General features: G+C 42.1%; 1 protein-coding gene across 1 annotated transcript in view; it reads left to right on the forward strand.

Moving 5' to 3' along the window:
• Positions 1–6,737: 6,737 nt before the first annotated feature.
• zgc:163022 (putative ferric-chelate reductase 1) overlaps positions 6,738–13,360 on the forward strand; it is a 12,619-nt gene continuing 5,996 nt past the window's right edge. Inside the window, exons 1-7 of the mRNA XM_024261721.2 lie at positions 6,738–7,019; positions 7,794–7,930; positions 8,702–8,796; positions 11,786–11,882; positions 12,277–12,465; positions 12,547–12,648; positions 12,730–12,877. Of these exons, the coding sequence (XP_024117489.1) occupies positions 6,842–7,019; positions 7,794–7,930; positions 8,702–8,796; positions 11,786–11,882; positions 12,277–12,465; positions 12,547–12,648; positions 12,730–12,877 (946 nt within the window). The 5' untranslated portion in view covers positions 6,738–6,841. The remainder of the gene's footprint in view (positions 7,020–7,793; positions 7,931–8,701; positions 8,797–11,785; positions 11,883–12,276; positions 12,466–12,546; positions 12,649–12,729; positions 12,878–13,360) is intronic.

Below are 13,360 nucleotides of genomic sequence, written 5' to 3' on the forward strand. Positions count from 1 at the left end.
CCCCCCCCCTTAGAATTCTGACATGTGAGGTCACTTCCTGTTTCCTAGATGTATGATGAAGTGTACGATGCTCTGGTTGGAATATTTGTGCTGGGAAGCCTGGATGGTGAGTAACATCTATTTAAAACTAACTGTTTACTCTCAGAGATAAACAGAATGTGTCTTTTATGCTGTGGTGAACATGAATTATTCGTGTGCCTGATGTATGCATGTGTCCGGTGCAAACTACAGACCATGTTCTAGTCCATGTGGCTTTCAGTAAGTTCAGGTTTGTCTGGATCACAGGATTCCTGTTTCCGTTGATCTACCCCTCCCTCGGTCTATAGTTCCTATTGCTCCGCTAGATCTTATGTTTTGTTCCCCTTTTTGCTTTTTTTCTCAGTTCAGTTACTTTGCTTTTCTTTGGCCATTTTCCCCTTTAGGTTCCAATAATATAAAGAGTAAGCTGCTGCCCTGTGGGGAATTATGTGTATTTGTAACTGACCCAATAATCCTCCCTATCAGTCCGTGATTTTTCAGAGACTATTCCTCTTGATCACAAACACTTTTGTTTCAGTGTTACGTTCAGCAGTGTTTGCCCCTCCTCCTTGCCCTCACCTGGTTGCCACAGCTGGATTATGTTTGTCATTAGTATTACAGGTATTTAAGTAATGCTCTTTTGGCAGAGTCTTGTGCTGTCTCCTATGTTTTGCAGTCTCTTTGGAGAACTTTTTGGTTATTAAACATTTTGTTATCTGGATTTGAGTATTTCCTGCTCCTGGGTTCCCTTTTGCCTGAGTGATGCCATAACATTAAGTTCTAATACCTTAGTCAAAACTGCCCTTATGGGAGGAAACGAGCTGTCTGTGGGTGAACAGTGAGACAAAGGTTCTAACAAAAAATCAGAGCTAGCAGGTACTTCCTGTTTGGAACGGGGGAGGGAGGGGGTCACGTTTGGAGGGGATCAAGCTGTCCAGAGATATAGACTGTCTATGGCTCCAAGAAGCCCAAATCCTGTTGACTTCTATAGAGAATAAACAGCTATTACTCAGTCATTCTATATGTCAGAATAACCATTCTTGATCTTCTTTATAATCCTATTTTTTCATGATACTACTTCTTAATAAATTATTAAAGTTATAAACTGACCAATCAGACACCTCCATAAAAGCATGTGACGCCCGCTTGCCCCCAACTTGAATGTACGAATCATTTAATTGACAGATTCTCTCAAGCCCGCTAAAAATATCTTTTTAAACTAAATAAAATAAGATGATACCAACTACTGATTGCAGATTAGACCTTTACCATCATTTGGCTCAGTTTTGTTAAAAATTTAAGCATAAATAACAAAATGTACTTAACTAAAATGAACCAATACCGCAAAAACAAAATGTATTCAAATTGTTTGCAATTTTTTAAAAGCCAAAGAGCCTCAATGAAGTGGCTCCAGGTTGCAGACCCCTGACCTAAATGGATGTATTTCCACCATGTACTGAATTTATTAATAATTCAACATTTCAGGACATTTCCTCTCACACGTTGATGTCCACCCTGTCATCTGTGTGTTTCTGTATTTTAATTACATAAAGTCAATAACCATAATGTGTCTATGGTCTTATGAAGGGAGTGAGTTAACCTGAAAAAAGCATTACAAATGTGGTCATATTCCATTGATGATCCTTTACAGAATAAAAGCAAAGTATTGAAATTACATTTTAACGGAAGTTAGAGCATCTTCCTCCAAAGTAACACTTAGAACATGTTTTAAAAACGTGCACAGTGCAGTTAGGGATGTTTAACCTATTACAGAATGTAACTGCCTCGGCACTATGACTTCAAATGAAAATGTGTGATAGCAGGACGTTTTGTTTCTTGTCCTAAGAATCTGGTCAGAGTTAATATCCTGAGCTGGATCCACATATTTTTAGTAACTTTAAAAGGCTTCCTTCAGATGGATGATTAAGAAACCAAAACAATATATATTTTTCTGACATTTGAGCTGAATTTGGTACAGAAACAAGGAAGGACCCAACTCAGCTGTGGAGCTGAAGTCTGTTGTTATGTTCAACTCTCACTGGGGCTGGGCGATACTGAGCATTTGGTTATTGATTCAGTACCGATCAGATACTGATTAATATTGCCGATATCAATATTGTTTGTAAATGCAGTGGATGTGACATGAACCAGAAAATCTCAGTTGTTTTTAACTGCCTTGAATGTTTTTTTTGGAAGTTTACTGTTTTTTAATTACTTGATAAACATAAAAACAGAATTAAAACAATATTTTCAATTGATTGGAAAATAATTTATTAAAATAAAAGCCCCTTAAATTTAACTAAAAAGTGAAGAAGTGAATACAAAACAGTCAACAAACAGTAACTATGATACAAAAATAAATCCAAATGTTTTATTATGAAAAAAACAACTGGTAGAAATATGAATAATTTTTAACTTCTTAACCTTTAAATAGAACGATAAAAACTGGTGAAAAGTAACTTGTCAAAAATAGCTCAGCATTTAAATAGTGGAAACATTGATATCTGTGGACCGGTATTGACCCAATACCGATGCATTGCTTTCAATTCTATCGATGTGCCCTGCACTAGCTCTCACTGTGCATGCTGCTTTGCTGTTGCATGAGCAGAGTCCATTTAACTCCTTGTTACGAACCCAACCTTGTCAGCTGCACACACCATCACGAGTCACAACAAGAACCACCTTCTAAGAAACCCGGGACGAAAAAATAAGCAGCAGAAAGACGATTAACAGGTATGCAAGTTCATTCGTCAGAGAAAGCGCGGCCCTCTCCTCCTCTTATCAGCCTCCCTCCCGTCAGACGGAAAAAGGTGACAGCTCTCCAATCAGCTGATCGGCCCCAGCTGTACCCCCCCCTCAGCTGTTCCGAATCACTGAAAAGCAAAAGAAAAGAAAAACAAACAAGAAACCAGGAAAAGCCGTAACACTCCTGTTAAGACGTTCCTGCTGGTGTTTCTGCAGCACACATTTATGACCAGCATGTGCTTACTGCTATTCCTTACATGGGATGGCAATGTACTCTGTACTTTTATGAAATGTTGAATTTTATGAGTAAACTGACTGTCTAAAGTCTCTTGAACACAAGTATTGAGCAACAAAGCTGTAACCTCCACTGTTTTATGGCGGTTCAGCCTCCTTTCTCAGAGGTGATTGGTGTCTTCTCATAGACCCACATCATTGGTGGACCACAGAGCTGTGACCAGTGAGGCGACTCATCCATGTGTGATTGGAGAACATCTCTCTCCTCACAGCAATGACTAATCAACCACACTGCATGTCTGGTTCTTGTTTTTTCACAGTGATGATCTGAATCCTTTCTGGTAGCCACCAGTGTTGTTGAGCTCCCAGGATTCCTGTGGAGGATAAAGAGAGAGACAGATCGGGAACAATCAGGGTGACTGGGCAGACCAGGACTCTAACATCAGCTAGTTTGGAGTCTAAAATCTGGCCTGCTGTCACTTAAACTGAAGACACACTGAAAACCTCTTCTGGACCCAGTCCATGTCTGCAAGCAGCCTGACACAGTGACAGCAAACAGTTACATCCAACAATGAGAGACAGCAGGAGCAGTGTTTGAGCATCATAGGAGCAGTGTTTGAGCCTCATAGGAGCAGTGTTTGAGCCGATCAGTGTTTGAGGCGCAGAGAGAACAGTGGAACTCAAACTCAAGAAAGACCCTTAGCACTCATTTCTTTCAGTCTTATCAAAATCCATTTTGAAATTGAACCTTTTTCGGTTAGACATGTTTTCTGTGTGAATTTGCAGACTGGCTGTGGCTCCGCCCACAGGTTCTTCCCTCTCACCTGTGGTTCTCTGTGGATCAGCAAACCGCCACCTGTGCTCAGTTAATTCAGCCTCTAGTGTAGTTTTTGCTTATTCTTCTATTGTTTGGCATCAAATATGGTTTCTTGTTTTTTTATCTCTGCTTCTAGTTATCTTGATTTTCCCTTTACCAGCTTCTAATCTATCTAATCTAACTCTATCTTGGTTTGTTCAACTGTCAGACTGTCTTCTTTCCTCAAATTTGGCCGTCCGTCCCTGTTGCCCCATACTGTATATTCTCAAAGCTTTGCTGCACAAACAGCTTCTATAAACCTATTTAGAGCAAACTGAGGAACCAAACACACTGAAGTGTTTTACCAAAGACTTTCAAAATGATCAAGAACCAGCAACAACAAACATACCTAGTCTGGTGATGTAGATTCATGATTAAACGTTTACTCCTTTACTTTCTATAGTGGGTCCCATGACAGACTGTGGTCAGATGAGCTGTTCTTGAGCATCAAAGATCTTTTTCTTCTTTTTCATTTTAATAGTTGTTCATTTTCAGCTCTTAGCAGAACTGTGAAGCACAGCAAACATTTATGTTAGTGTTTAACAAATCCAGAGCAGAATATCAATGGAAATATGCTGGTGACATCAGACACTAACAGTAGTTTTGAGAGGAGGCGTCTAAAATAAGGCCTAGCTGTCCTGTATGTGGATTAATCACAGTCGAGACTAGCAAGCCCAGGCAGACAGGTTTAACCGGCCCTTAAATAGATGAGGCTCCAGCTCCTCTTTCCTTCCATAACTCCTCCATTCTGCTCCTACACTCTGCTTTATTGTCACGCCTAAGTCTCTGCATTTGTCCCACAGCAAAGAACATTGAATCAAAGTGCACTTTGACTGGACTGAGTTCATTTACCAGCATGATCATTTAAATAAACCAAATATGACGTTTGTTTCATCCATTCAAAGCTCCAAAGAGCAGAACTCTCTGCTTAGGCTCCTTCAAGGTCGTAAATCAAAGGAGGCAGAGAGGATTTATGTTCACATTTCCTCTGACTGTGATCACTAGGATAGAAATTATAATGAAAGCACTGGAGGGTTTCAGTATTTATTTAGGAATATTTCAAGTTTTCTTCACATTTTTCTCCATGATCAAGTCGACTTGGATGCTGATGTTTAGCGATTCCCTGATCAAACAAAATTTACAGAACACAACTCCTAGTTTAACCTTAAAGCGCATGTTGTATGTTTACTATCTGATCTAATGACACACACACGTCACCACTGCCATCAGGCTCATTGCCAGAGATGTCACCGAGTTCCTCTGAGGTCCGAGAGTGCAAAAGAAACCAAACTCAAGACATTCCGCCTGACCGAAAACAAACAAACAAACAAATGAACAAACAAACACACATCCCAGGCCATTAAAGCTTCAGTTCTGCCACTCGTCGGCATGAACACAGATGTCTCTCTTCTGTCTTAGATGCTCCAGGGTTTTTGTATTTCTCTCTCTTATGACCCGTTGGCCTCTCACAGCAGCTGGTCGTCCTCTCTGAGTCGGGTTTTGGGTTTCTTTCAGTTGGTGGAGAAATCTACTTCACTCTCCGTGAACTTCATACCCACACCAAATCCTTTCATCTTCATGAACTCAGATGCATTTTGGAATGATCTGAACTGAACTGGATCGAATAAATGGATGAATCTGTTTATTTGAAAAGGGACACATATAAAAACAAAGATGTACAGCAAAGCAGTAATATGATGCCCATACCATAATACTTATAGCAGAAGATACCTTTTTACACAGGATAAAAGAATGACAAAATGCAACAAAAATAATTAATATTTCATTTAAGAAAATGACAATGACATAAAAGACACATCAGTGGGACAGAAAAGATCCGTTGAACCCAGTCAGACATGTGCAGTGCTGCTGCTAGGCCTCAGTTCATTTTATAAAAAGGCTAAAACTGGTCACAGACTTCAGATCTGCAGGAAGTGACTTCCAGAGTCCTGAGCCTTTCATGGAGAGAGCAGATTGAGCAAAAGAGGTTTTGGAGAAGAGCACCTTGTAGTTTCCATTGAGTCTGCTCTGATGGATCTACCGGTACTCTGAAATGCTTAGAAATGAAAGTCCTTAAAGGTTTAGGTGCCAGTTCATTACTTACTTTCGCCTGTGGCCCAGTCTAGGTTATAGGCCACCAACAAGGGCTCTCCAGGCGGTCCGGTCCTGGGCGAGTCGCTCCAGCTGACCCTACGTGTAGTCCATAGACTCAGCCTCGGCCTCCATGTCTCTGCGCCAGGAATTTCTTGTTCTCCCCCTCAACCTTCTTCCCTGGGGATTCCAAGTTAAATATTGCCGTGTGGAACTGGACACAGAGAGTATCTCCAATCCATTGCCACCTTCTCTGGAGAACTTCTTCTTCCACAGCCTGCTGTCTTATTTCTGTCACAGGTCCTGGTTGCTAAAATATTAGGACACTTAAAAATCATTTCTAAAAAGCTAAAATTAATACATTTAGAGAATGTTAAAAGTTTGTATTTGATCAAATGTGGCAGTGATGGAATTTAATGGCTTCAGATCTAAACTCTTCCGTACTCTCCACTGGCTTAAGAGCAGTTTGATGAGTTTGTGATCAGACAGTAGCTCCATAAAACAGAGAAAAGAACTGAAATATTCTTGTGATATTCTTGAACATTTTTAAAAACTCTTGTTATGAATATTATTATCAAGATTGGTTTAATGCTTGCACTGTTGGTGTAAAATCCTGGTTGAGAATCGACACATTGAAGGTGACCGGTACTGAAGACAAAATGAGGAGTTTTTGATGGTAGTTGTTTAACTTTGGAGCAGCCCTGCTGCTTCTACGGTTGGTGTAGCAACAACACAACGCTGCACGTTACAATTGTGGGTGTTCCCTTTTCTCATGTCACGGAGGCCCCTCCCTCCCTCCCTCCCTCCGCCCTTGTTTATCTCACCTGAGCTGCTGTCAGAGCAGAGCACAGAAGCTGCTGGCTGTCTCAGTGTTTGGTTCTTTTGGATCCAGTCAGGATGAGGCTCCTCGTTCTCCTCGCCATGGTTCCAGCGGTGTGGAGCTACCCGTCAGGCGCCGTCACCTCCAGCTGCAGTGACCTGACACCCCAGCACAGGGGAAGCTCACAGACAGGAGCATCACCGTACACCGTGACTGCATCAACCAGGAGCTACGCAGCGGGACAGTCAGTGTCAGGTGAGAGTTGAGCTGGACTGCACGCTTCCTCCTGGTTCTGTGTTTGAAGCTGACAATAAAGCTGGAGAGCAGCTGGTTAATGAGCAACAGCAGAACATATGAGTTTTCCTCTGTGGTTTCAGATAAGTGTTAATCAGGAGTTTCTGAGAATTCTAGACTCTTTCTGCTTCTGTCCGGTCACCATGGCAACAGACTCCCAGCAGGTGGCAGCTGAGTGTAGAAGCAGAAGGGCGAGGATGTGAATGATGTTTCATTCAGATAGTGGTTTCTGTGGCTGAGGGGGCCACGGGACGGAAGAGTTTGTGAGTTTGCTAACAGCTGCTCTTATCAGTGGTTCTTACATCAGACTTTGTGACCTTTGAGGTTTTGCCGTCATTATCAGCAGAGTCTACACAATTTAATTAAGCAACAACACAGGATTTCTGTGGTTCAGCTGATGCCGACCGCATGTCTGACATCATCAGGTGGCCTCACCACGCCGCTCCCTCACCACGCCCGGGTTTCTAACAGCTGAGGTGAGACAAGTTTGTGGTGGGCGTTCAGGTTCACGTGATGTCATCTGCTGAAGCATTAGAGGCTTCTCCATGCCCGAGTGCAGCTGGACATCAGGATTACATTTTATCAAGAGTTTCCTCTGGTTTCAAAGAGCACTGCTGCAGAAGCGTCTGTCTAAAACAGCTTCAGTTGAAGCTTTGTGTTAGTGTGCGTGATACAGTACACAATAATCACAGATACTACAGTGTTCTTGAGACTGACTTCCTCTTTGCCTCTAAGTTCTCCTCCAAGCTTCAAGTGGAAAATCGTTTACGGGATTCCTGCTGGAGGCCAGAGAAGTTGGAGGTCAAACTCCTGTGGGCTCCTTCTCCGTCTCCTCGTCTGATGCTCAGCTCCTCACCTGCAGCAGCCAGCCTGTAAGTTTCCTTCCTACACTCGCTAGAGCATTTATGTTGAGTGTGTTTGTGTTGACTTAAGTGTCTCCTTAATGTGTTTCGTGCTGTTGGTGTTGTTGGTAGTAGTTTACAGAGTGTGACTCGCCTCACACCCTCCAGCAGTAACTGTCATCAGTGAGCCCAGCCTGGTGGCATCAGTGGATCTCAGACCTGAAGCACTTTCATAGAGAGCAGACCAGCAGCTGCTTATCAGCACGTTTAAATGACATCAGATGAGGAGCTGACCTGATGAAACAGCTGTGTGTAAATGAACAGGAGCATCAGTGAAGACCCAGAGAAGCTTCAAGTGATCAGTCGTGTGTGTTCAGTTGAGGCTTGATTTGAGTTTACTCTGAAACCTGAAGCAGTTGTGGATCTCGACTGATGTGCTGAAGGTTTTTATGAACGTGGTTCAGACAGAACAATCAGGACTGAAGCAAACAGCAGGCTGAGAAAGTCTTCTGAGAGTCAGTCAGAGTCAGTGGAGGACACCACAGCTTAGAAAGCTCCACCAACACCATGCAGGTGGAAGGAGCTGGTGTCGACTGAGGATGTTTTCAGGTGGGAAAAGATCCACGAAAGATCTTCTGAACACTGAGGGGCAGAACCTGTAGACTTGGGTCTGGCTCATACACTGATGGGGCAAAGTTTAGAGAACTCCCATTCTTAGAGGAGGTCAACCTACGAGTGTTCTGACTGAAGAGACAGTTCAGAGACTCCACAGTGTTCACGTACACGTTTTCATGTTCACAGAAATCAGCTGTCTCCCACACTTCAGCCTCTACAAAGACTCAAATCCGGGTGACATGGCAACCCAGCGCATCGCAAGTGAAAGATATCGAGTTCCAGTGAGTTTTGCCTTGATTTTAAACATATTGTTTCTCTGAGACAGGAGTGTCAAACATAGGGGGCCAAAACCAAAACACACCTCAGGTCGCGGGCCGAACAGGAGAAACATTTATTCAACACACTTGAATTACATTTTTAAAAACTTAAAAAAATAAAAAATTAAAAAACTGGCAGGAATATTAATCCAGAATTAATCAACTTAAACCTTAAATAACTTTCAAAATGTTATTCTCTATGAAAATATATTTAGTCAAAATTATACAAGTTAGAAAAATAAACTTAACATAAAAAACACAAAAATTTCTTAACTTTTATGTAATTTTATATTTAAAATTTCACATACAAATATCCCAAAAGATTTTAGCTCCATTAAATATTTCTTGTCTTTCTAATATGAACATGCTGTCGAATAAAACCTGGAAATACAAATAAAATGTGTGCTTTTTAGCAAAAACAAGTCAAATCCTTCCATTTTCTTTTTGTTGCCTGTGTGTTTACTCTGTTTTTGCTTGTAGTTATTTTATCCGGTTATGTTTATGTCTTTCTGCATCATAAGTGAGAGATGATGACACCACTGAGATGTCAGACGCTGTGTTCCAAACAGAGAGCCAGAGATCATTAGAACTCCCTACCTCTATAATCAAAGCAGCACTTTGATCATCAGGCTGTAAATAACAATAAATGTAATGATCTGGCTGGGGCCGGATGTAATTAGATCGTTGACTTTGACGTGTTCTCTAAGATAAGAAGAAGAAGGAGCCTTACAGAACCTAACATGACAAAATACCAGATGAGCAAAATGAGCTGCTCCAATGCTTAAACACAGTAATGAAACTCCTTAAAATCCCATTCCTGTCATATTTTGATCGTTTGTAAAAGCGTTTCAGTGGTCGTTTAATTATGATGATTCTGCGTTCAGACAAAATAAAAAATATATCCTGTTGTTTTCTTGAACATAGTTTCTACAGAGCAGCAGGAGTTCATTAAAAATTTACCTCTGAGTTGGACCTGGAAGCACGCAGTAAGCCTCTGCTGATATCCCATCATCCCTTTAACGACACTCTCTCCCTGTAGCTCCGCCCAGTTTGTATAAAGAAATACTCATTTGCCATGTCCTCCATCATGAGATAACTACATCAACATGTTAAAAACACCATTTTCATTGGAGGGGGTTTAAAGACTGTAAGACAGGAAGTCATCAGGTATAATAAAAGTCAGTAAACTCTGAGATCCAAAAACTTGCCTTAAAAACAGATTAAAAACGACCTGAATCATGTGCTGTAACTCTGACTTCAGAAAGTCTGCTCTACAAATGTAAAGAGGAAAAAGCATTTAAACTTTGAGCAAACTTCAGATTTTATAAAAGCATGTTCGACCCCCACCTCTGTCTGAGTAAGATCAGTGATGAAGGACGTCAGCTGAGGGTGGATGAGCCACTGCTGGAATGAAGACAGAGTCCCAGATTCTCATGATCAAGAACTGACAAAACAACAAAAAGAGAACAGTGGAACTGTGCCGTCTGTGGAGTGACTTTTGTGGAGGTTTAGAGATTGAAAAGCTTCATGAACTCTCTGCCAATGCACCATTGACACTGTAATAGCAGAGTGTCTTTGAACATCTGCATCAGAAGGTTCCAGGAGCCTTCACTGAACCAATTCAGTTCTTCTTAACTTTCTTTAAGTTTTGATTTTAACAATCTCTCCTATAGCCCTTCTAGCTTGAATTTCTTTTCATTTAAAAAAATTGTCTCTCAAAGTGATGCTGAATCCTGAATTATATGGAATGTTTCAAAGACATTCAACTTTTAAATAAATTTGAATGTTGTCAGCAAAGAACTTTGAATTACCTGTACATGAGATGGGCCATACAAAGGAGATGGTCTTCCCCTGAGCAGATCTGTAAACAACCAATGAGACATTCGGAGTCCCCTGTCGGTGTAGGAAAAGTCATTTCTATCAAGCAGAACCTGCAAGCAGCAAAGAACCTGGTTCAGAGAACCTGATGTTCTACACCAGAGTTCTGCAACCCGAGGCTCCGGAGCCACATGCAGCTCTTCCATTCCTACATTCTGGCTCTTTAGCTTTGAAGAAAACTAACTAATTACCTACTTTATGTTTGGATTTTTGACGTGAGATTGGCCTGACTGATGAAAATGATGGTAAAAGGTTGAATCTACTGTCAGAGTGAATTATAATCAGAGCAACATTATCTTATAGCATTTACATGTATAGATTTTAAAATAATTTGGGTTTTATACTAATGTTTCATGCTTTTATTCACTAATAAGAGAAGGAAAAGCATGAAGGAACACAAAAGTCAATAACATTAAATCTCACGTTTCTTGCGTTTTTAACTGAAGTAAATCTGCTGCAGCTGGAGGATCTGATTAAACAAAGGATGAGTTTTATTTTTGAGAGGAACTTAAACGTGTTACTGTCAAAAGTAAAAGAAGTTACATTTGTTATATATAGTAAAACTCATTAGAGGAGAACATTTTAAAGCTATATTTTATAAATGAACGGCTTAATGGCCACAAACACATAAATAAAGTGTGTTTTGCTAACTTTGAGGTGAAACTCTTGCTGAGTTTTGGTCCATAAGAACTTGGACCAAATGACTCTGAGCGTGAAAGGTTGCAGACCTCTGTTCTATGCCTACCTCATCCTGTAATCGGGTTGGAGGTGGGTGGGGTTGGGCAGTGGTCACAGGATGAAGGTAGAGCTCAACACTGAACGGGTCCAGACAGACATGAGGACAGGAATGAAGTTAGTTTAGCTTTCTGTTATGAAACCAAACTATAAAACAGATATTTCTGAGTTTCTTCATGACACATGATGCCTTCATGAACACAATGACCACAATGACCATTGTGGCTCTGGAGAGAAGAGTGAGACGTCTTCTGAAGTAAAGAGAATCTCCAGACACAAGCAGCATTTCTTAGCCAGCGTTAGTCCGTCTCATTAAGGCGCATCTCTTTTGTTTTTGCAGTGCAACTTTCGTACAAAGTTACAGCGTCTTCTGGGTGGATTTGAAGAGCCTCTCCCTGAGTAGATCTTCAAACGGCTCCACCACTTCTCCTCTTGATGTGAGTAACACAGCTAAAAAACTGCTGACGGCTAAAATCACTTTCACCGTGACGGAAAAAAGTCGACCGTGATGGGAGCTGTCTCAGCCAAGGGAAGCCCTTCCCTCAGAAAACAGACGGATCTGGTTACAGATGAATGCTCTGCTTTGAGATTATCAAATTCAGAATTTGAGGAAACCAAAAGGAAGCAGAAGGGGAGTTCCTGCCGGATCATCCAGTTCAGCTTCAGTCCAGATCAGATCATCCTAATGAAGATCCGAGAAAGTGAGGCTGCAGGAGATCTGAAGAGATTCTGTGACTGCAGCTCTTTGTGCTGGATCAGAACTGCTTTGTGAGAGCTGCTCAGCTGCAGATGTGAGCATGTGTTCAGTGTCACGTGTGTCTTCTATGATAGAACATCTCCAGCAGCGGCTGTGGATCCTCAAAGATCTGCCTCAGTCAGCCCTCTGGCTGTGACCCTGCAGTCAGCAGCAGCTGTTTCTTCATGTCAGCCACCGCGCTGTCTCCTGGCACCGTGAGCTACGAGATGTCTGGTCCCTCCAGCGGATACATCGCCTTCGGATTCTCTGATGATCAGCAGATGGTAATTTGAAGGAGTGTCACCTGCAGACCTGAGCGCTCGTTCGGAGGTCTTGATCGTTGGTTCCTGCTTGTGTGTCTGCAGGGAAACGATGACATCTACATCTGTAGCGTGGGGGCTAACAGTCTGGTGTCGGTTCAGCACGCCTTCTCAACAGGAAAAACAACTCCAACCAGCCTGCCTCTGGTACCAGACTTCACTCGCTCTGGTGACTGAACCTGTGCTCCATGGTTGCAGCGTAATCAGAACCCTGTCGTTGTTCCACAGGGAAACGTGTCTGGTGTGGAGGCATCGATCAACAACAACGTGATCAAGTGTGTCTTTGTTTCTTCAAACCTCATCTCCACTCAGCGGGCGTCAGTCAGCAACCAAACCTACTACCTCCTCTACGCATATGGACCCAGCAGCAGCAGCGGTGAGGAAACACCTCCACATGAAGGAGACCAGGACAGGCTTTGTTCACTGATGTTAGTGCAGCCTCAGCAGTCTAAAGTCAACACACAGACTGAGCATGTTCATGGCTGCAGCTGCATTCAGTCGGTCTGTGGGTTCATGTGTTTAGAGCAGGGGTGTCCCAACGTTTATGCTCAAAGGGAAATCTGACTTTATCCTTTTACTGCTGTCGCTCCATCTTGGCTTGCTGAAAAAAGACGCTGAAAGCATCAGAAGTGATTAAAGGCTGTTAGGAATTCCTAACACAAAAAAGCCCAGGGCTGACTCACTTAGGAGTTATTTCATCCATAGCTGCAGGCAGAGAAACAGCTAACAGCACCACCTGGAGGCTGAAAGTAGAGTTCTGGAACGGATTAGAGCAGGGGTCTCAAACTCAAATCAGCCGGGGGCCACTACAGGCGGCGTCTAGTTGAGGCCGGGCCGCATCAGGATTTTCATAAGAAAA

Source organism: Oryzias melastigma, linkage group LG20 (genome assembly GCF_002922805.2).
Source record: "Oryzias melastigma strain HK-1 linkage group LG20, ASM292280v2, whole genome shotgun sequence".
Lineage (NCBI taxonomy): Eukaryota > Metazoa > Chordata > Actinopteri > Beloniformes > Adrianichthyidae > Oryzias > Oryzias melastigma.